Genomic DNA, 24440 nt, shown 5'->3' on the forward strand with positions numbered 1-24440 from the left:
GTGAGGGACTGTCTGTGAGGGTCTGTCTGTGAGGGACTGTCTGTGAGGGTCTGTCTGTGAGGGTCTGTCTGTGAGGGACTTGTCTGTGAGGGACTGTCTGTGAGGGACTTGTCTGTGAGGGACGTGTCTGTGAGGGACTGTCTGTGAGGGACTGTCTGTGAGGGACTGTCTGTGAGGGTCTGTCTGTGAGGGACTTGTCTGTGAGGAACTGTCTGTGAGGGACTGTCTGTGAGGGACTTGTCTGTGAGGGACTGTCTGTGAGGGACTTGTCTGTGAGGAACTGTCTGTGAGGGACTGTCTGTGAGGGTCTGTCTGTGAGGGTCTGTCTGTGAGGGACTTGTCTGTGAGGGACTTGTCTGTGAGGGACTGTCTGTGAGGGACTGTCTGTGAGGGACTGTCTGTGAGGGTCTGTCTGTGAGGGTCTGTCTGTGAGGGACTTGTCTGTGAGGAACTGTCTGTGAGGAACTGTCTGTGAGGGACTGTCTGTGAGGGACTGTCTGTGAGGGACTGTCTGTGAGGGACTTGTCTGTGAGGAACTGTCTGTGAGGGACTGTCTGTGAGGGTCTGTCTGTGAGGGACTTGTCGTCTGTGAGAGACTTTTCGTCTGTGAGGGACTTGCCTGGGCAGCTCTGGTAAAGACTCGGAATAGTCATTATAGCTCTAAAAGGTACAGCTGGGCATCACTGGTTATTATGGGATTATTTGTTGCCAGGGCAACTGGCTAACGATGACCATTATTTATTTTTTTTATAACGCTTTATTTGTTGCATTTATGGTATACATTCACAAATAAAAGGAAAAGCATAAAGTACATTAAAAGAAAAGAAAATGAAGTTACAGAAATAATAATAAAAAAAGGGAATGGCATCTGTAGAAAGTCTGATCATATTCACATGAAGGACACAAACATAATTAAGTTACTTCTCCCAAAGTGACCGTATGGATGTATGAAGTTTATTTCCATGAGAGCTGATAAATAATGGACAGATTGGATGAAGTCTGTATAGAAAGGAGCCAATGAGCGGAGGGCCCAATACCAATTTAGCCAAATGATAGGGCAGGAGATAAGTTCTGTTTCTATAGATGGTCCAATGGGTTCCCCTATAATGATCATTTCTTCTACCTCAGTCATTAACTGGGACACAAGGACATCATCTCCTTCGCTCATCAACATTATTTTAAAGGATGTGAAAAAACAGACTTTGCGTCCGAGAATTAAAACAAAAAGTACATTTTTCCCCCCAAAACGAAGCCATTTTGCCAACGTTGGTTTTACCAACAAATGAACCTTCTCATTGTGCTGCTAGTGGCGGGGGCACCCGTGTGGTACAGTCCGGTCTCACTTGGTACAGTCCGGTCTCACGTGGTACAGTCCGGTCTGACAGGAGAGTTGATTTGGGGGGAGAAACTACAAGCGACAGGGATGAAATAAACAAAGGTGGGAGAATGAATGTCTCGCCCCCGGTGTAAAGCCTGAAGTAATATTTGCCAAATAACAAGCGTTAGGCGTGAGAGACTGATGGGACGTTAAGACACAAAAGCGGCTCCACAACTTCACCTCAGATGCGCTTTGATCACCTGTCTAACCGCTCACCTCTGCCCCAAGCCACCGCGCTCTGTCCAACGCCCTCGCTGATTGGTTGCTGAGGGAGTAAGGATGACGCGGATTGGGCGGACTCCCCCGGGCAGCTCTGGTAAAGCGTCGCGTTGTATTTGATTCCAGAGAGTCAGTTGGAGGCGCGTTGCTGCAGCAGCAAATTCCCCCGGGCGCCGATACTTACGGCTTGTTCTTATTACTGAGCGACTGCGACTTTCTCTCGTCGTCTGCTTCGTGTTTGGATTTGGTTTTTCCCGATCTGCTGAGACTCCAGTGACGGAGTGAAGTGAATCCCGGGACCCCCCCCGCCGCGTATTTGGGCTGCTCCGAGTCCGCTCATTACTCGCTGTGTTGGACGTCGGGACTTTGGGCACCTGTGGGGGAGGCGGCTGCCGAGTGATGAATCCGGGGGGACAATGATCCGATTTGGAGACGACTCAGGAGTCCAGAGAAATCGGCCGCATCGTCCGGACACACACGGTAAATAATTCCTGGGGGTCTTTATATTTCTATATCTTATATGTGTGTGTGTGTGTTTGTTCTGTGCAGCCCCCCACACTTCTACGTCACTTCTCTACGTCACCGCCAGTAATGAGGTCACTTTACAACTGTCACTTCTTACATACTCCCCTAAACTTTCTGCTTTACCTTCCACTTCACTTTCACTTCACTTTCTTCCCCACAAATAAAGACTTTTCCATTGTTATTATTTATTTGTTTCTCCAAAATCTAAGTGTAAAGTTGAATGTTTGAGATTAGTCAACAGGCAACAAATCTCCTCATCTTCGGGCGACTAATCTTACGGCCGTCTAAAATGAAAATCACCTGGGGGCGGCACTAGGGTCACTTCCGTTTCCAAATTTCCTTGTGAGGCAATTATGGGCCACTTCGGAAAAAGGAAGCGCTCCCAGTGCCTGCCCCCCATTTTCATTTTAGCCGGCGGAAGGCAGTTCTGGAAGATTAGTCGCCCGAAGAAGAGGAGATTTGTCGTCTGTCAACTTATCTCCCCGAATCTGCCTGTGTGCCCCGACCCTAAACTGTTACGATTTGCTACGTTTAGTTGTTGCGTTTAGTTGATCCATTTCTCAGCACTATCTCCGGAGTATTCGCAACTATTGTATCAATTCTAACAGTTGCCTGTAATGAAATCCAGAGATTCTGCTCAGCAGTAACAAGAAATGTATCTATTTAGTTACAGGGTCAGCGACCCCTTCCCAGAGCTGCTTTAGAAGGTGAAAAATGACACTTTACACTTTAGTATTAGAAAAAAAAACAGTGACAAATAGACAGTAATTGGAAAAAGTGGTTATTTCTGGTGATCTATCTGAAAACAACTAGTTGTTTGAAGGTCAACAACCCCTTTTAGTTTATGGTGCCCTGGGACTTACCCACTGCTGGTGACCAAAACACTCAAGTCTTCTTAAAAATTGTATATGAATTAGGGCCTCATGGGGCCCCTATACTTCCTGGCTCCCCTGCAGCTTCAGGGTCTGCCTCCTCTCTACTTACACCCCTGCTTTGAGTGTTTTATTTACAAAAATCACTTTTCTGATCTCATTCTTTGTTACAAGGGATCACAAATTATAATAATTGTTCTACTAATAAAAAAAGGTTTATGTAAAAAGCAGAAGGCTACAGTTATTCAAACACTTGGTAATGCTTTAAGCTTTCATATACCCGGCAGAACCTACAGCTTTGGCATGAAATTACCATTTTGTCACAACCATAGATTCTGGCTTTCTCTTTGATTTATGCTCTTTGTTAACTGCTTACTCGTGGCATGTAAAGGGTTAAAGGGTAGTGATGGCTTGTATGAGATTGTCTCAGGCCCCTGCCAGCAGCGTTGCATTATACGTTGCATTTTATTTCATGGAATACAAACATCTGTGATGAGGATAGATATAACAGTGTGTTATAAAAATGTTTGTGCAAATATCTCAAACCTGAATGTACAAAGGTACAATATAGCAGTCCCATAGGGGGAACCCAAAAATATTACATTTAAGGGGTTCTTTGCCTTTAAATTTCTTCTTGGTATGAATGTGCTATTCTGAGACAATTTATAATTGGTCTTGGTTTTTTTTTATTTGTTGCTTGTTTAGCTTTTTGTTCTGCAGCTCTTCAGTTTGGAATGTCAGCAGCTATCCGGTGACTAGTGTTCAGTCAGTGGTTTCAATGAAGGACTGCAATATAAATAGGAGAGGGCCTGGATAGAAATATAATAAAAATAAAAACCAATATATATTTTTTTTGCAGCAGGGGTCAGTGACCCTCATTTGAAAGCTGGAAAGAGCCAGAAGAGAGGCAAATATTAAAAAAAAAATCAGATTTTTCGCACAATGATCTGAAAAATTTGAGTTTTCGTGCAACAATCTGAAAAAGTTGACATTTTTTTCTGATGTGACTTTTTTTCGTGGTCTTTTTAATGATAAATAAGGGTAAATTGCAGATTCTAGTTTGATTGGACCTTATTTTATTTAAAACATGAGAACAATGCAGATTTTGATAAATAACCTCCTAAAAGTTATATGTGAACAACCCCTTTAAGGCACAAGGAGGTGAATGTAGGAAGCTGATGTAGACTTGTACTCCATTTAGCTTAAAGGTAATCTGTTGTCATCTTTTTTTTTTTTTTTTTCATTTATTTATTTCCAAGAGGTTACCAGACAGTTTGCATATGCAAAGTCAACTTTGTAGACATATTTGGTATCCCCTGGAAAATTTTCTTATTTTTTCTGTTATGATATTTATGATGTAGTTTTTATTTCTAAATGACACTGTTTACACTGCAAATAATTGACTGTACAATATTAAATGTCATTCCCGAACCAGCAACTGTATCTAGCTGTAATATTGGTGTGTAGGTGCATCTCAGCTCATTTTGCCTGGTAATGGGCTTTCAGAAAGAGCCAGCACTTTAGGATGGAACTGCTTTCTGGCAGCCTGTTGTTTCTCCTACTCAATGTAACTGAATGTGTCTCAGTGGGACCTGGATTTTACTATTGAATGTTGTTCTTAGATCTACCAGGCAGCTGTTATCTTGTATTAGGGAGCTGCTATCTGGTTACCTTCCCATTGTTCTGTTGTTAGGCTGCTGGGGGGGAAAGGGAGGAAGTGATATCAATCCAACTTGAAGTTTATCAGAGCACAATTCACATGACTGGGGCAGCTGGGAAACTGACAATATGTCATGATTTCAAAATTAAATATAAAAAAACCTGTTTGCTCTTTTGAGAAATGGATTTCAGTGCAGAATTCTGCTGGACTATTAACTGATGTGCTTTGAAAAAATTTTTTTTTGCAAATACAGGGGATAGAAGGGGAACAAGCAATACAAAACATGTGCCATGATGCAGCCAGACCAGTACACTGCATTCCTAGTTTTTCTGTTAGCAAAGATAAGAGTAGGAGTTGTCTCTGGATGGCCTCTACTTTCCAGCTCTTTTTCTCTCCTGTTTGGGACAATCTCCCAATTCTTTCTGTACATTCTGGCTTGGGGGATTGGAAAGATTTGGTAATAAAACTTTGCTCCTCCCGATGCACTGCTGGCACTTTGCGCAACTTTTGTAAGAGTGTTTGTGAGCCTTAAGCTGGCCATAGACGCAAAGATCCGATTGTACGAATCGTGGATTCGTACGATTTTCGGACCATGTGTGAAGAGTCCCAACATTTTTCGTCCATCGGAGATCGGTCGTTTGGTCGATGGGACAGGTTAGAAAATTTCTGTCGTCTGCCGATAATATCTCTGCGTGTATTGCCGATCGTACGATTTTCAGAGGGAGATTGTCACTAGTGTTGTCAGACATAAGTATCGTACGATTGCCGTCAGGGGCAGAACATTGGGTGATCTGTTCTTATTTGATCGGAATGGTAAAGACTTTGATCTGAATGGTTAGTGGAGGGTCGGGAGATGGGAAAGTCCGATCGTACGTTGATTCGTACGATCGGATCTTTGCGTCTATTGCCAGCTTTAGTTACTTTCAGGGTTTCAGAGACTTCAGGGGGAAAAAAACACCAGTAAAAGCCAGATGTTTTGGTTGAAGATCCTGTGCAAATACTGCCTAGACACTGTTCATGGGATAAAGGGAGAGGTCTTTTTTTTTTTTTTCTTTTTTTTTAATCATCCCTCCTCCGTGTATGCTCACAATATTATTGTACACAACTTAAAGGGTTTGTTCAGCTTTAAATTAACTGTTGGCATGATGTAGAGAGGGATATTCTGAGACAAATTGCAATTGTTTTTTATTTGTGGTTTTTAAGTTATTTTGCTTTTATTCAGCAGCTCTTCAATTTGCAATATCACCAATCTGGTTGCTAGGCTCAAAATTCCCCTAGCAACCATGCACTGATTTGAATAAAAGACTGGAATAGGAGAGGCCTAAATAGAAAGATGAACAATAAAACATGGCAATAACAATGAAATTGTAGCCTAAAGCTGGCCATAGACGCACAGATCCTATCGTATGAATCGAGGATTCGTACGATTTTCGGATCGTGTGTGGAGAGTGCCGTCATCTTTCGTCCGGCGGAGATCGGTCGTTTGGTCAATCGGTCGGGTTTGATTTTGACCCGACCGATCCTGCCGTAGCCCATTGCACATCGTAATCGGATCGTTCAGCCGAACGTTCAGGTTACCCCCGATATAGCCATTCTCGTTAATGGCGGATCTTTGCGTCTATGGCCACCTTTTAGAGAGTTTATTTTATTTTTTTTTAGATGGGGTCAGTGACCCCCATTTGAAAGCTGCAAACCAAATAAAAAGGCAAATCATTAATTAAAAAACTAATAATTGAAAAGTTACTTAGAATTGGCCATTCTGTAATATACTGAAAGTTAACTTAAAGGTGAACAATCACTTTAATTACATGTATGTCAAAAGAGGAGCCGACCGATTATTGGCAAAAGACTTGGATATTGGTCGGCCAAATCAGAAACTTTTGATGCAAACATCGGCAAGTGTTTATTGCTGAATAGTCCGATAAAGGTAGAACTCTATTGGTTCTACTGTATATCTGACGACTCGGCTCTAAATATCTGTATTAAAAACTCAGGATACCTTCTACTTAAGGATTAATTACAATCGGTCTATATATATTACTACACATACCACCAGCGATTAACGATTTGGGATTTTGGGAGTTTTGTTGCCTGCGCTTGCTCATAAATAATTGCGGGCAATAAATCTTCCTGTGTGCCACTGCCCTAAGGGTGAAGTCACACAGAGCTACTAGTATCAGCTACCTGTTGTGGTTACAAAATAAACAATAGTCATAATTGGCTTTGCTAAGACACTGTCTAGGGCAGGGTATTTTTTTTGACATTTTGTAGTAGCTGCTACTAGTAGCTCTGTGTGTTTTTAAAGGGTAACTATCACGAAAATGAAAATTTAATATAAACTTCCTCATACTGAAATAAGAAACTTTCTAAGTACAATCAATTAAATATTCTGCATTGTTTCTGAAATAATCAGGTTTATGTTCACTATCCCTCTCTCAGTATCTGTTTCTCTTCATTCTGTCTTCATGCAGCAGTTGGGTGTCAGATATTCATTGACGGTTACATCCAATATATCTTATAGGGGGGCTCCTTTCCTAGCAGATGAATTAGAACTCACTTTTGCACAAATTCTGCATGTAGAGAGACATGATGTCTGGTGAGTTGAATAGAGTGACCTCTAATACACCAATACAAAGCTGGTCATATACATCCATGTTTGGTTAGGCCGTTTGGCCACTGCCATGTACGAATGTAAGCCTAGTTAGGAGAGCTATTCCTACATTCTTGGTGTAAAAAATGGCATAAGATGATTGAAAGCAAAGAAGCTAGAAAGGCAGCTTTACACATGGATTTCTTCTCATATGTATTCCATCAATGAAGGTGTTGCTAGACCTGGTTGGGGTGCTGTAAAGGTTTGCCAGTGTATGGGCATTATTACATGGTGCTGCCTAGGACTGCCCTATATCTTTGTATACATGAAATCCCCTGCACCGCAATTGCACATGCGCTCTTACAAGGGTCAGGTGTGATCAGTGCTCTTGACAGTTGTTGTGTTCACGTACTTGGTGCACGGGCAGTTTAGCATTTGGTTAATGTTCAGGCTGCACTGCTTTTCAATTGAGCGTTCAGTATTTTCTGAGCATGGGATCTGCGCTGTACCTGTTATGCTGAATTATGGCTGTGCAGAAGGACTCGTTTCACTATATTTCTTCATCTAATCCAAGTAATTGCATTCCTGGTGCAGCAATCTTCTAATTATTATATTATTGTTACGTGCGCAATATATACACACCTGAGTGGAAAGCTAATTAACGTTTGTACTGACCTTTGATTTGCCTATTAATAGACGCTGTAGTACAAAATGCTTTGTAAGGGTGGTGGCACACTGGAAGATTAGTCGCCCAGCAACAAATATCTTCAATGGCAGGCGACTAATCTCCCCAAATGCCTTCTTGTGGTGAGGCGACTTTGAAAATGCAAAGCGATTGTATGCCATCCCACCGGCGATTCGTATTCTTGCCGGCAGCAAGGCATTTAAGGAGATTAGTCATCCGCAGTAGAGAAGATGTCGCTGTCAGGGGGCCTATCGGCTCCCAGTGGGAGAGTCAGGACCAAGGAGGAAGCCTTTAGGCGTCAAAGTTCAGGTTCAAGGTACAGACAAGGGCTAAGGCAAATACAAGGTCAAAGTCCAGGCAATGGTTCAAGGCAGGCACAATGGATCATAATCCAAGTCTAGGCAGAGGTTCAAAAGTCCAGAATAATAATAATAAATTACCCAGGAATGATAATAAACAAATCCTATACTTGGGCAGCGTCTAGATGGCCAGGGCGCCCTTATATTTACGAATTTGGTGACGTCAGCATCAATGCGTCGGCGTCCGTGCCAACATCGTCGCGCTGACGTCATTGCGCCGGCACCGCTACCCACGCCATTTTGGGAGCGACGCCGGCGGGGAAGGGTGCGCCACCTGGAGCTCTGGGCGGCGGTTCCTGACAGTCGCTGGCCAACTAATCTCCCTGTGTACCACCAGTTTATTTCTGGTGAAGTGTCTGAAAACAACTAAAGACTTGTTGCAATTACTTTCTATTTTCTAAATATAATTTTAAACCTTTTAAAGCCGCTCTGGGAGAGGGGGTCGCCGAACTTTTCTAAATTGATACATTTTGTCCATGGTGAGCAGTATCCCTGAGTTTCATTAAAGGCAGCTGATAGACTTGATACAATAGTTGTTAATATTCCACAGATGCTGCTGAGAAATGGATCAACTAATTGTAACAACTAAATGGATCAACTTATTGTAACAACTAAATGTAGCAAATTGTAACAGTTCAGATGCTCCTGGATCACTGATGTGCCAGACTGAAACACTAGTTACACAAACATTAACTCCAATTTTGGTAAAACCATAGAAAACAAAAAGCAATTGGGAAAAAAAAGTCTATTTCTGGTGAACAATCTGAAAACTACTAAACTGAAAAAAGTGTTTGGAAGGTGAACAACCCCTTTAATAACCCTGGAAATGGTTGGTGAATGGGCTCCTGTTGACTGGATGACTGAACAAGAGCCACTGCCAGGCTAACTAGTCACTTATTGAAATTAGAGAATTCAAATTTATTATGTGTTTGTGAATCTTCTTCCTTATATTCCTTTTTTTTAAAAATCCCTTCATATTAATAACTTTTATTTTAAGAATAAAGACATAATTGTCATTATATAATTAGCCAGATGGATCTTTTAGAATACAAGGTTAGTAGTACACTTGTGAATGTGACCTTACAACCAAACATATTTGTAAATGATTTACCCGATACTTATCTAAAACCTAATGAGCACAGGAGAGTTAAGAAAAATGCAGCAGTGATCAGAATGAATAAAACACTTGGAGGGTTAGTTATTAAAGCTCAAATGGTAAAAACGTTAGATTTTGTCCCCCTGCTTAGTGGAACACACTTCTGTATTTATCTGTAAAGAAGGAAATGGGTATTTTAAGGGGAACTATCATAAAAAAAAAATTACAAAGAAACCTAAGTATTCTCAGTTAAAATAATGTACCATTTCTATAATAATTAATCTTCAGTATCTCCTCCCCGCAGTCTTTTTCATGCGGAAGTCAGAATCAGATTTGATGAAGAGATCTAATACATTACTAGTGTGTTCTTCCTTTGCCCAGATAATAAGGTTCATTGTGTAATGGGCTAATTACAGCTTCAGACACAATTGTCATGTTTTTTCTCTTTTATGTGAACTGACAAACAGTCTGGTGCAGTTACACCCCTGATCTTCTACCACCGTGACAGGTGTATATCACGCAAAAAACACACCCTGCTTTTTTTTACCCCGTATACCTCTCATTAATATTAATATATATATATATATATATATATATATATATATATATATATATATATATATATATATATATATATATATATATATATATATATATATATATATATATATATATATATATATATATATATATATATATATATAATTATTTATTTATTTTTTTGCTGTGGCAAGAGCTGGCAGAACTAGGTTCCAAAAACATACAGGCAGGTTTATTGGTTCCTGATAAATAGTAATGTCGGACCTACAAGCTTCTGACGCAACATGTGGCGCGTGCATTTTTGACCACGCCCATTTTTTGTGGCCATACGCCCTAATTACCATGTTCATTTTACAAAATTTGGCAGGTTATGAAAGTTTGAACATGTTTCTGGGTTTTTTTTTCTTCAGTTATTACAGTTTTGCTAATGAAGGTGAAGCTGTGAGTCTAACTTCTCCCAAGGGACCTGTTATATTATATTGTTACAATTACTTATTTGCTTATCTTGAAATTGTTATATCATATCGGCAGCTGTGGCTGTTCTGGGCTCTCTGCCAAAAGCCAATTAAGTTAGAAACTTTGTTTCTTTTTCTGGATGTTCAGTGCAGAGAAAAACTGGAATTTCCAGTACAAACGAGGGACTGCGGGTTGAGCTGTCAAAAGAGGGACTGTCCCTCTAAAAACAGGAGAGTGGGAGGTATGGGTGTAGTTTAGTCGCCTGGGATAAATGTGACTAATCCCACTGGCAAGAATGTAAATCAACGGTGAGAAAACTTATATGTTGTTCCTTGCAAGGCGACTTCAGGAATTGAATTTCAGGAAACAGAATAGACACAAATGGTTTCCCACATAAATATGTGTGTGTCTGAACACTGAAACCTATAGACCAAGCAGAAGGCTGTACCATTTGCAAACAAACGCACCAAAGCTGTATAATTTTAGGTAAATATTTTTGTATTTTGGGAACTTGCCATTTATTTTCTCGTTATATTTTCATAGGGCCCACAAGCAGTGCATGTATGGATATACACACAGCGGCACGTGTAACCAATGGCAGATCTAGCATCACATAAGAGAACACAATCTCTCCTAGAAACAGAACGTTTCCTTCTCTGCTTATTTGCATAGGTGCTGCCATATTTATTGCCTTGGCAGAGGCATTCCTTCTTTATAACCTTTGGAAACAAAACTAATCCATCATTCCCAGCTGTCCCTGCTTTTATCTCTAACCATGGAACTAGTCTTTAAAGCTGACCAACTGCAGGGAATAATTTCAGTCATAAGACCCGATGTCCATTTCCATCAGCATTCTCTGTTATTTATTGTTGGTGAAAAGGTTTAACGTACCATAGAACTGTCATTGTTGTGCCAGGTGGATATTTGTTGCTGGGCCTGGTGATACAATCTCTAGACATTATGGCAGCGCCACTCCTGTATAATACAAATGTGTACAAGAGAGATGGTTCTTTTCAACATTAGCTAAATCCGGGACTCCCAACCTTTTTTTACTCCAGAGCCACATTCAATTGTAAAGAGAGTTGGAGACTATTTTGTAGCCCCTATAGGGAGTCTCTGTGTTGGGCAGTACACTTGGTTTTTATGCAGCGAAAACTTGCTTTGAGGTCACTGGGAGCAACATCGAAGGGGCAGTGAATAACGTTTCTCACAAGTAGGGATGCACCAAATCCACTATTTCAGATTTCGGCCGAACCCCCGAATCCTATACCGAATCCAAACCCTAATTTGCATATGCAAATTAGGGGTGGGAAGGGGAAACCATTTTTACTTCCTTGTTTTCTGACAAAAGGTCACGTGATTTCCCTCCCCGCCCCTAATTTGCATATACAAATTCGGTTTTGGTTCGGCTTGGCAGAAGGATTGAGCCGAATCTGAATCCTGCTGAAAAAGGCCAAATCTCAGCTGAATCCTGAACCGAATCCTGGATTTGGTGCATCCCTACTCACAAGCAATTGGTTGGGAATCACTGAGCTAGATCATCATGCACAAGCTAAAATAAATAGAGGATAATCCCCATATACTAAATAGGTGTACATTCACATTCTGTATTGAACATATTTGCTGCTGGTTATGAAAGCGTCTGAGCTAGGAAAAGCAAAGTGTAGGATTGCACTTGGGGAATTAGCCTGGAGCCCCCCTCACCCTGTATAAGTGATAAACCTATGTGCAATGTACCGTTCATTACTTCTCCAGCCACTGCCTCACAAGATTTGGAGCACAATGTTCATTTTAGTGGGAAAATGGGTCTTGGTCCGTGAGCCAACATTGTGCATTCATTTAACCTGCTTCATCTGAGCACCAGCCCTGAATCCATTTAGGTTATCGGGTAGTGATACGCCGAATCCACTATTTTAACATTCAGCCTAATCCTTTGTAAAAGATTCGGCCAAATACAAATCCGAATTTTCTTTTGGAGAACCGAGCCCACGGCATGGTGAAATATTTGACTTCCTTGTAAACATGGATTCAGTGCATCCCTGCTTGTAGGTCTCACAAAAGACACTTGTTAGTGAATGCTCAGGGGAGCTGTTTCCTATGGATGCTTCTTGTACAGAAACGTGCACAATAGACTCACTGATCATTTCTTGTGCGTCACATTCAGCCGTCATAATGGTCTGCCTCCTGGAACGTCCTTTACTGGAACCCCTGGCACAGGTTCTATACAGGATTATTTTAGGCAACTAAATCAAATACTAGGGAAGCACTGCTCTTGCTACTGTAAGGGTAAGTCCACACTGGGCGTTTTGGGGAGATTTGGTTGCCTGACGACTAATTGCCTTGTTTTTGCAGCGACCAATCTCCCCAAACGCCTTCCCTGACTCTGCGCCGGCTAAAATGAAGACGGTTCGTTTTCCGATGTTGCCTCACAAGGAAACTTTGGACGACTTCGGAAAATGAATCGCCGCGTGTGATAAGCACAGAGTCAGGGAAGGCGTTTGGGGAGATTGGTCTCCACAGAAACGCCCAGTGTGGACTTACCCTTAATCTCCGCTCTGTGGAACTGCAGATAAGTTAGCAAATACTTTATCTCCATAATGGACATTTATTAGACAGTTATACCCTGCATGTATGTGCTTAGTATATATGAATTATTATCTTAACAAGGTTTGTTATTTCTCTCTGTGTAGGCTGCTATGGAGCACCATGCCATACCCCCCAATGACATCCCAACACTCCCCTCAGCTACTAGACCACGTTTTCTTTAAAGGAGAACTAACCCCCCCCCCCCAATAAGAGAAACCCCTACCCATCTCCCTGCTTCCTCCTCGCATTATTCCAAAAAGTGTCCCTGTATATCACGTCATTTATTTACGTATTGAAGCTCATGGGCACCATTTCCCACATCTTCAGATCCTCCTCCTTCCCGTCTGCAATTAACGGAACTTTTGGTGCATGTGCAGTTGCTACGAATACGGGAGAAGATGCTGAAGTTTACAGATTTATTTGGCCAGATAGTCTTTTAGGGAACATTGCAGCAATTACAAACTGATTTTATTTGTATACAATTAATATCCCGCATACTCCAGGCTTTAAACATGGTGGCTTGTATTATCTGTAAAAACAGTCGAGGCTTATAGGGTCCTACACTAATAGAATATTACATAATATTATAAAGGAAACATTTTTCTTTGCTGTTACTGGAGATACTGGATGGTGCAGTCCTTGTAATGAACATTGTTTTCAAAGAAAATGTAATTTTTTTTTTTCCTTTTCTATAGCATCTGTGTAGACGCAAAGATATCTTTTTAAAATGTTGATGTGTGATTGGTTTGTTGATACGCATAACAGATGGTCAGATCATTTTATATAACAGATGTGTAGGCAGGTAAATGTATAGGTATGTATTTGTATTGATTAAATGGGAGTTTGTCTGTGTACTGGTAGTGTTATGTGTTCTCAAAATGATCTTCTTCTGGTAGAAAACATCTCTAACAAAAACGTCAGGAAGGCCAGGGACCTGGAATAAAGTTCAGATCAAGCACCAGTTAATGTTTGTAATTAATTACAGATAGGGGAGCCATTATCTAAAAACCTGTTTTCCAGAAAGTTCTGAAGTACAGGAAGGCTCTCGTCTGTACCTGTCCCATGTCTCCTGTAATTCCGATTTTTTTACATGATTTCATTTTTCTATGTAATAATACAACTGTAGAATGTACTTTATCTCAACTAAGATATAATAAACCATAATTTGAGGGAAATTTATGTTTAATGTTTAAAAGTTTTTTCATTAAGCTTAAGGTATGGAGATCCAGACTAACCAAGGTCCAGAACATTCTGGATAACAGATTCCATACCATTCAATGGTTTCTTTGTACAGGGATGGTATCCATTATCCAGAAAGCTCCAAATTATTGGAAGGCCGTCTCCCCTAAACTGAATTTTAACCAAATAATTGAAAATTGTAAAAATGATTTTCTCTTTTAATAAAACAGTTCATTGAATTTGATCCCAGCACAGGGCTCTGTTTAATCTGATCACTGCAGTGAATATACAGTAGTAAAGCGGTTTCAGAATCTTCCCTATTTTCTATATCCAGACATAGTTACTGTTTAACTAGTGTAATGTTTACTCGGACTTTTCCCATGTGTGACTCGCCTATTTCTATTGCCTGATTTCTGTACTCTTTACTTTTTACTAAGCACTGCCTGCAAGCAAGACTGCTTTTTCTTTTATTGCCTCCTGACTGGATATTTGATTTGGGTCATTTTTGTTTGTCTGTCCACCCCAGGGAGAGTCTTGTGTGCATATCAAGAAAAATGGGGGTATTTATGGGAGTTTCCAGAGATGAGATTTTAAGTTCCATACCAATAGTTAAACAAGCGCTAAAGGGGTAGTTCACTTTTAAGTTAACTTTTATTATGTTATAGAATAACTAATTCTAAGCAACTTTTCAATTGGTCTTCATTATATTTTTTTTTAATAGTTTTTGAATTATTTGCCTTCTTCTTTACTCTTTCCCGCTTTCAGATGGGGGGGTCACTGACCCCTTCTAAAACAAATGCTCTGTAAGGCTAAATATAGTTATTGCTACTTTTTATCACTCATCTTTCTATGCAGGCCTCTCCTATTCATATTCCATTCTCTTATTCAAATCAATGCATGGTTGTTATGGTAATTGGAACCCTAGCAACCAGATGGCTGAAATTGCAGAAACTGGAGAGCTGCTGAATAAAAGCTAAATAACTCAAAAACCACAAATAATAACAAAAGAAAAACAAATCCAATTGCAAATTGACTCAGAATATCCCTAACAACTTCACAACTGGAGTTTAAATTAACTGTTAGTCATGCTAACAGTTAATTTAAAGGTAATCAGCCCCTTTAAATATTTCTGTGATGCTCATTGTTTATTTTTGTATCTTTCTAGGTATGAGAAATGAGTGTTGGAAGGAGAAGATTAAAACTGGTGGGGATACTCACGATGGTGAATCTCTTCATCTACGTTATTGTGGAAGTATCAAGAAGCGACAGCCAAGACAAAAATGCAGACGGACAAGTTTTGATACCAAGTGGCAAATTCTGGAAAAAACGCTCTGTCAGTAAAGCTTATTGGAATAGAGAACAACAAAAGCTAGACAGATTGTATAACCCAATCTTAAATTTGCTAAATACCAGTACTGTGGAAGAAATGGTAGCTTCCAATACAAGCATGTCCGACTCCTGTGACATGGATACAAGTATCCAGGCGGAAGTTAAAGATTTTGCGCAACTGCCAGACCGATTTAAAGATTTCTTTTATTATATAAAATGTAGGAATTACTCTTTGTTGTTGGACCAACCAAACAAGTGTGCGGATAAGCCTTTTCTTCTATTGGCCATAAAATCTTTAATTCCTCAGTTTGATCGAAGGCAAGCAATACGAGAATCTTGGGGCAAGGAACTGAAAATAAATAACATGACAGTTGTAAGAGTGTTTCTCTTGGGAGAGACCCCGCCAGAGGAAAACTACCCTGATCTTTCAGGCATGGTTAAATATGAAAATGAAATGTATAAGGACATACTTCTTTGGAACTATAAGGACTCCTTCTTTAATTTAACACTGAAAGATGTTCTCTTTCTCAGGTGGGCAAGCCATTCTTGTTCTAATGCCCAGTTTATCTTTAAAGGGGATGATGACGTTTTTGTGAATACTCCTCTGATCCTGGATTACTTGAAAACGTTGTCTCCAGAAAAAGCCAAAGATTTATTTATAGGTGATGTAATAAGGGATGCTGGACCTCACAGAGAAAAGACTTTGAAATACTACATTCCTGAAAGTATATACACAGGCTCCTACCCTCTGTATGCAGGTGGTGGTGGCTTCCTATATTCTGGCTCTATAGCCCAGAGACTCTACAAAGCTTCTTCTAAGGTTCTGCTATATCCTATTGATGACGTGTACACGGGAATGTGCCTCGAAAAAATTGGCATTGCCCCAGAAAAACACAAAGGCTTCAAGACATTTGATATTGACGAGAAGCAGAAGAAAAGCATTTGCTCCTACACAAACATAATGTTAGTACATCCCAGGAAGCCTCAAGAAATTAATAAGATTTGGTCGATGCTGCAAGACTCTCAGTTAAACTGTTAGCATGGAGAAATGACGTGCCTCTGAATTCAATCCTGTATTTGCACTGCAATTTTGGGGGGAGCTTGTGCAGACAGCACATGTCTGAATGTTTCCCAAGATTTCTGACCGCTCTTTGTTCAGTGTCGTCTCTTTCCTTATGTAAACCAATTCTGTACATTTTGTTTTTTTGTGTCTGCGATAGAGATGGGAAAAAAATATATCCCCTATTGTACGATATAAACATATTACAAGTCACGGTGACGTTAAACGACCAGATAAAAACACAAGACTTTAACACTAGTCATGAAACTATTCTTATTTTACAACAGGGGATATACAAGTTTCACTAAGTCATGTGACACAATGACATCACTAAGCACCAATAAGAACAATTACATCACCAAAGTATTGTTTATAAGGATATATTTTATAGGTTATTCATTTACATACACATATCATTTTAACCTTATAATATTACTATACAAACGGGCTGTCTTAATGTTATGTTCCAAGTTCTTGTCTCATCATATGTTTCAACGTGCATTCTGGGGGGTTTTTTGTGTGTTTTTTTTTTTTATTAATAGAGACGTTTTTAAAATGAAACAAAGCTTGAAGAAAGGTCTTTTCTAACGGGTGCAAAGCTAGAATGTACTGCTTAGTGAACTGAATCTTACCCTGAACTTACTCTGAGATATTCTAAGACTTTGTTCACGGTAGTATGTATATTTTATGCAGAGCATTCGTCAATCCTCTAAACTGTGAGTTAATTTAAAAAAAAATTAGTTGTATTAGCGAGTGCTGGCTAAAGGAGAACTAAATTGTTCTAGTATGGCCGTCATTTGCGTGTCATTGCACTGAACATTCTCTGGGCTGCTGTTCAGAGCTTCGCTTAATGGGTCCTTGGAAATCCGCAAAACATTAGCAGAATGTGAGGTTACATCTGTAATAGAAGATAATGGTACAAAACTAATGCAGAATGCACAGTAGAAAAATTGGAACTGCTGGATATCTTTGAGGGAACAGATCTTTACTACTAAAGGGCGGTGATGGCCTTTAACTGGTACAGAGGCTAAAAACAAAAAGGTGTAACATTTGTACTTTGTTTATCTTTTAAAGTAATAATCTATTCTATCTATTCACACTAGTGGTGTTATATAAAAAGACACGAAGGGGCATGTTTAACATTGGAGACAAACATCCCCTGTGATGTCACCCATAGCAGCCTGTTGTAGGTGACCACATCTCATTGGTTGCTATGGGCAACATCACTGGTGATGTTTGTCTCCAATGTTCATAAATACACCCCAGGTGCAGTAACCTATAGCAACCAGTCAACAGTTTGAAAGCAAACTTCTGACTGGTTGCTATGGGTTATTGCCTAATACTACATGCTGGGGTGAGAAAGCAATTTGTGCACCTTAGTGAATGTGAAATTAACTGTAGCTGTTTCACACAACAATGATAACAAAGTGTATAATCAACTTGTGCATAGCCCTTCATAACACATTATCCTGCACCAGTTGCCTTTAAATGTACTTGCTGTGTAAGATTCCAGAATCCATACATATTAATCAGTACTTAATCAATCATTAGAGACCGGGCAATAGTTAATGAAGCCGATGTTCGCGGTTAGATAGACATCCATTAGATCAGGGCTGCTCAAAAGCTCCAGAGGCGTCACTGTAGGACATTTTTATTTAATCTGGCCCTCAAACATGCTATATGAGAAATAATTAGGCCACTACATTTAATTAGTTGGACAGCACTACATTAGATTATTGGAGGTGTCTGAATTGGGCCCCAGTTTCTCTGTGATACTGTACATAATAACAGTCAACAATCTATCTGTGTTTTTCCTTGTGGCTCACAAACAGCGACTCTTCATACCAATGTTTCCCATCTAAACTTTATTTCCACTCCATTTTCCACTTACATGGATTTCATTTGTGGCTTCTTTCATGCCATGTACATGGTGCTGATGTACAGTAAATAGACCCTTCTATAAATGACTGCCTTGCTAAAAATTGTCACGCTTTCTCCAGTGCAACTTCTGATCCAGCCCACAAGATACAAACTTAGAAGCTGAAAGGAAGATTATTTTTGTCTGACATGATAAAATAAAATGTCCTCTGTGCTCTTTTTTTCTTTTTTTTTACCTTTTCCAGGCAGGGTGCTGTATTTTGTTATTTAAATGTGTTTACTCTCTGACTTGCTGGTAGACCAGTGTTTTCATCAGGGCATTTTGCTGAATGATTTACGTCTTTAAACAGGGGTATTCCCTGATTATAAGACTGTATCTGTCACATATATATATTGTAAATAAACGTTAAATCAATTGGTCCACCTTTTTGTCAACCAGCTTGTGGGATTGCCACCATATTAGTTGCCTTCGTAAAAACTTTCTTCATGAGCATATATACAGTAGCCTCAGTACTGGCCAGCAGGCAACATGCTGATGCTAAAGCCACAAGGCCAAACAATATGGCACATAATATATATTTATATACAAATAATCACACTAGGGTATGTCATATTTTTGTTGTTTAGTGCAAGTAATTAGGAAGTTACGCCCTCCTTCCAAAAAAACGGTGTAACAACTAACTGAACATAAACCTGCTTTTCTTATGAAATTAATTTTTACCGTTAATATAGAGATATATATATATATATATATATATATATATATATATATATATAATGTCATTTGAAATTGTTACATTATTAATTATAGTAATATTGTCGCTTTTATTTATAAAGTAATATCTATTTTTATATTCAAAGCAAAATGCTCTATTTTGTCAAGAGAAGCAACTCCATTGGTGAAGCATTAACCTGGGCTAATAAGAGCTGCTGATCTTAGTGAAGTGAATAAGACATATGGTGGGTTGCCAACTTCTTCTCCTTTGTTGGCTTAGCCTGAGAGCCTGGGACCAAACTCTTGAAATTCCTATATCATAAAATTTCTCTGCTCATTTTCAGAATATTTCTGGTGCTTTTATGGTGCCTCAATAAATGGCTATTATTGAGAAGTGTATGTTATATAAGAAGTGTACCAGGGCAAGACTAGGCCAGCAGCTGTGTAGGTAACATGTTTATAGGGTGTAGGGGAATAAAGCATAACCACCCCAATTACAATTTACCTTTTAAATGTGACTTGTACGGTCTCCTCTGGTTCCAGCTGTGCTGCTGGGAGATGCACGACGAATAGCTTGAGACACTTGCCAGGGACCACTGCTGTGACACTAGCTGAGCCACCTGGCCTATGGCCCTTGGTTAGACTTGGCTAGTTGGAGGTGCAGTCAGCTGCCATAAGGCTTTCCCTAAAATCTACAATGTAGCCATACTTGTGTTGTTTTATGTCTTTTCTTTACCCTTAAAGGAGAAGGAAAGGCTTAAACCAAGTAAACTTTATCAGAAAGGTCTATAAATACACCAGTAAACCCTCAAAGTAGTCAAAAGAAACACAACATTTCTATCCCTTCCCATGCTTAATATACATTAGCCCTCAGCTATAGTGCTATCTGAGAAGAGAGGTAAATCCGCGGGCCCCAGTGGAATATGAGGACTGAGGTTGGTAACCTGTTTGCAACCCTACCAAAATCAGCAATGGGTAATTCTTATTTTCATTTGCACTTTATCAATCTGCACTGAGACAGGGTTCTCTTTAGTACTGGCAGGATCCGGAGCACCAGAAGCCCCTTTATTTATACAACATGGTGGTCTGATCTATTGCTCTTTAAAGGAGAAGGAAAGGCTAAAAGTAAGTAAGCTTTAGCAGAAAGGTCTATCAAAAGAAACAGCACATTTCTTTCCTTCTATTGTGTACTCATGGGCTTCTGTATCAGACTTCCTGTTTTCAGCTTAAACCTCCAGGGCTAGGGCTTGAGCATGCTCAGTTTGCTCCTCTCTCCCTCCCTGCTGTAATCTGAGCCCAGAGCTAGGAGTGAGCAGGGAGAGACTCGGGCAGGAAGTGATGTCACACCAAGCTAATATGGCAGCTGCTATCCTAAACAAACAGAGAGAGTTTCTAGAGTGGATTACTCCGTTATGGTAAAGCATTCTGCAGAATAAATATAGTGTTATAGTTTGTACTATTGTGGCTAATCTATTGGCAATAAACTGCTCCTATAGATTTCCTTCTCCTGTAATGTCTAAAGCTGGCCATAGGCGCAAAGATCCAAGAGGATTCGTACAATTTTCGGATCGTGTGTGCAGAGTCCCGACATTTTTTGTCTCACGGAGATGGGTCTATCGGACAGATTAAAAAATTTCTGTTGGCTGCTGATATCTCTGCATGTATTGCTGATCATACGATATCAGTGTCAGACATAAGTATCGTACGATTACTGTCAGGGGCAGAACATCGGCTCATCTCTTCTTTTACTACTTTATTTCATCTGAATGGTTAGTGGCAGGTTGGGAGATGGGGGAATCTGATTCAATTGGGAAAGACTAATACAATGGGTAAAAGACAAATAAAGACATAGTGGAACTTTAAGGTGTGACGGCAACCAGGCAGCTCAAAAATGTAGTAGTCTCACAAAAATACGTTTATGTTTCTGATTTTACATGGGAGAGTTGGATATTTTTTTTGTTGCTCCCTGCAATTATTTTTGTAAAATCCTTTTACAAATCATTTCTGTAAAGAATGTGACTTTAATTGTGTATATATATTGTCTTTTGTAGTAGTACTACTGAGCTAGAAATCCAAACGTACTGACCATCCAATACGATCTTTGTGAACCTTGTCTCTTGCAGGGAATGTATTACCGGGTCACACGATCCTTTCTTTTCTACGTCTTTCTTTTTCCAGGTTTCATTTGTTTTGCACATTCCTTATGTTTATGAAGCTTTTTTTGGCTTGAGATGTTTTTGAAACTTGAAAGATGTTTTTTTAAGGCTTTTTCTTAACATAAACGTAATTTTCAGGAAATGATATCTCAATGTAGAAGTGCCTGTGTTTTATTTATTAAGATTAAAAACCCACAATTTTCTTTCCTCCCTTGACTGTAAATGTTTGTATTGTTCTGAGTATTGAACAGAGCATGAGAATTACAGTTGAAGGTAATTGGAAGTAGAATATAAATAAAGCTGTTATTTTTTAAACTGACTGATGCCCAATCATTTAATATAGTGAGAAGTAAAACGTTAAACATCGGTGAACGCTCTCCACTTCTAACTGTTTGCAAGTTTATATACATGTAATCAAATGATTTATTCTACTTAAATGTAACATTTCATATCAGTGTTGCACTGCTTGCTAATAGCTCCATTACATTTAATCATGACAATTTCATGTATTTGTACTGAAATTCTTGTTTTACAGGCACCAACCAATGAGATCCTCTGCTGCTTCTGCTCCATCTGCTTTTGGATGATAAAAGAAAGCTGTTGCTCTTGCCATTCAGGCAGCCTTGATGATTGAAGTCAAACTGACATTTAGGGGCACATTTACAAAGCTCGAGTGAAGGATTCGAATTAAAAAAACTTCGAATTTCGAAGTGTTTTTTGGGCTACTTCGACCTTCGACTACTACTTCGACTTCGAATCGAACGATTCGAACTAAAAATCGTTCGACCATTCGATAGTCGAAGTACTGTCTCTTTAAGAAAAACTTCGACCCCCTACTTCGGCAGCTAAAAGCTACCAAAGTCAATGTTAGCCTATGGGGAAGGTCCCCATAGGCTTGCCTGAGATTTTTTGATCGAAGGATATTCCTTCGATCATTGTATTAAAATCCTTCGATCGTTCGATCGCAGGATTTGCGCTAAATCGTTCGACTTCGATATTCGAAGTCGAACGATTTTAGTTCCTAGTCGAATATCGAGGGTTAATTAACCCTCGATATTCGACCCTTCATACATCTGCCCCCAACTATTTTTCAATAAAAGCTGAAAAGCTTTTAACAATTAGCCAGCATTCCTAGCCTCCATTAAAACCTAAAATTCTTAATGTCCCCCACCCAACGATGGCTCTTCGGTCTAAACTCCACTAATCAGATTTTGAGTCAGATTTTGTCAGATCTTGCCGTGCAACACCATGGGATTTTTATGATGCTACAAAATCTGATTCCCCATAGCTGGAATGTAAAGTCAGATGGTGTCGTTTGTTGATGCATCTACATCCAACAGGTGATGTATTTCAATGGGGGGAAAAAAGTTGGCCAGACACCATCAGATTTGATCTCATCTGATGTAGAGGTGGGATGAGCGTTCACATCTGACAGTAGTGCCGTGTCCGATAGACATGGACAACATAAACTTGTATAATGCAATATGTCCATCCTATACAGTTTGCAGTGGCGTTTAATCGTAGATATTAACTACACTGCATTGTTATTCATCTGGGCTCCTTTCTTTAATCAGGTGGACACAAAATTTGCTACATATTCATCTGCAATTACATCATATACCAGGGTTGTAGCATAGTAAGTTAGGTTGAAAAAAAGACACACGTTCAACCTTCTATATATGACCGGCCAAGTTTATTGTCTACAAGGACTCCAAGCTCCGTCTCATTATGGATTTGCCTAGTGCAGTCCCATTAAGGGTATAAGTGGATACTTGATTTGACTTTACATGATATGTGGACCACTATGGGATCAAATGGGGCACAATTCTATGACCATTCCTTGAGGTGGGCAATATCGGGCTGATCCGATCGTGGGCCCTAGGGCCCAATGATTGGATCCTAGGGAACAGGCGGTCAGATCGCGGGGCCGCATCAACGAACAGATGCGGCCGCAATCCGACAGGATTTTTAGTCCCATCCGATCGATATCTGGCCGACTTTCGGCCAGATCTCGATCGGGGAAGCCCGTTGGGGGGCCCCATTCACGGGCCAATAAGCTGCCGACTCGATCTGTCGGCAGCTTTTATTGGCCCATGTATGGCCACCTTAACTTGTGCTCACCCTTAGGGCCCTAAGTGCTTCATCACCAGGTGGGAAATCTCCTCCTCCTGCAGACACTATACATGTCCCTTCACATTAGTTGAAATCACTTGAATGTATGGAAGGAGAACATATTAAGCAATTACCCAGGATCACAATATGTAATGTGTTTTACATGCAGCAATTGCAACAAATGGGATTCAGGTGCTTCATGGACAGCTGGAGATGAGATGAGAGTCCCTGTGTGTCATATAAACAAATAAATCTATAAAGCAGATATTGCTGTCAGATACACACGGGCACATAAAATGCAAAATGGCACAAACACAATGAACAAATTCAGCCATAATAAAGCTTATCAGAGAGTGCACAGGATGATAAGGGGTTTTCTTATGGGTTAATCTGTTATTACTCTGTTTTTATGTTTTGTTTTTATAGCAACTGCTTTATTGTTGGCTGCAATCGGCAGCCATGAGTTTCACAAGATACTTTGGATTTTTTTTGTTTTATTATACTGAAGCTTTCTATCACCAATGGTTTTGTATCTTAAAGGAGAACTATTGTGAAAATGAAAACTTAATATAAGCTTCAGCACACTGAAATAAATTTTCGAAAATAAGTTTTCTAAAAACAATCCATTAAAAATTCTGCAACGTTTCTGAAATAATCAAGTTTATCTTCACTATTCCTCTCTCAGCATCTGTTTCTCTTCATTCTCTCTTCATGCAGCAGTTGGGTGTCAGATATTCACTGACAGTTACATCCAATATATCTTATAGGGGGGCTCCTTTTGCCTAGAACATGTATTAGAGGTCACTCTATTAAACTCACCAGACGACATGTCTCTCTACATGCAGAATTTGTGCAAAAGGCAGTTATTTTGTTACATTTTGTTTGTACTGGAATCATTTATTTGAGTGAGCTCTAATTTATCTGCTAGGAAAGGAGCCCCCCTATAAGATATATTGGATGTAACTGTCAGTGAATATCTGACACCAACTGCTGCATGAAGAGAGAATGAAGAGAAACAGTCAATATGTTCTTTGGCAAATTGTAG

The 24440-nt window shown here is 39.8% G+C and overlaps 1 protein-coding gene across 1 annotated transcript; it reads left to right on the top strand.

Annotated features, from left to right (window-relative positions):
- Window positions 1-1065: 1065 nt before the first annotated feature.
- Window positions 1066-18835, top strand: b3gnt2.S (UDP-GlcNAc:betaGal beta-1,3-N-acetylglucosaminyltransferase 2 S homeolog). The gene is made up of 2 exons (XM_041564167.1): window positions 1066-2077; window positions 15311-18835. The coding sequence occupies exon 2, from the start codon at window positions 15320-15322 to the stop codon at window positions 16511-16513; it is 1194 nt and encodes a 397-aa protein (XP_041420101.1). The 5' UTR covers window positions 1066-2077; window positions 15311-15319; the 3' UTR covers window positions 16514-18835.
- Window positions 18836-24440: the final 5605 nt, after the last annotated feature.

This window comes from Xenopus laevis, chromosome 5S, assembly GCF_017654675.1.
Source record: "Xenopus laevis strain J_2021 chromosome 5S, Xenopus_laevis_v10.1, whole genome shotgun sequence".
NCBI classification, from domain to species: domain Eukaryota; kingdom Metazoa; phylum Chordata; class Amphibia; order Anura; family Pipidae; genus Xenopus; species Xenopus laevis.

Coding starts and splice junctions, on each gene's coding strand:
- b3gnt2.S (XM_041564167.1), top strand. CDS start 15,320: ATGAGTGTTGGAAGGAGAAGATTAAAACTGGTGGGGATACTCACGATG.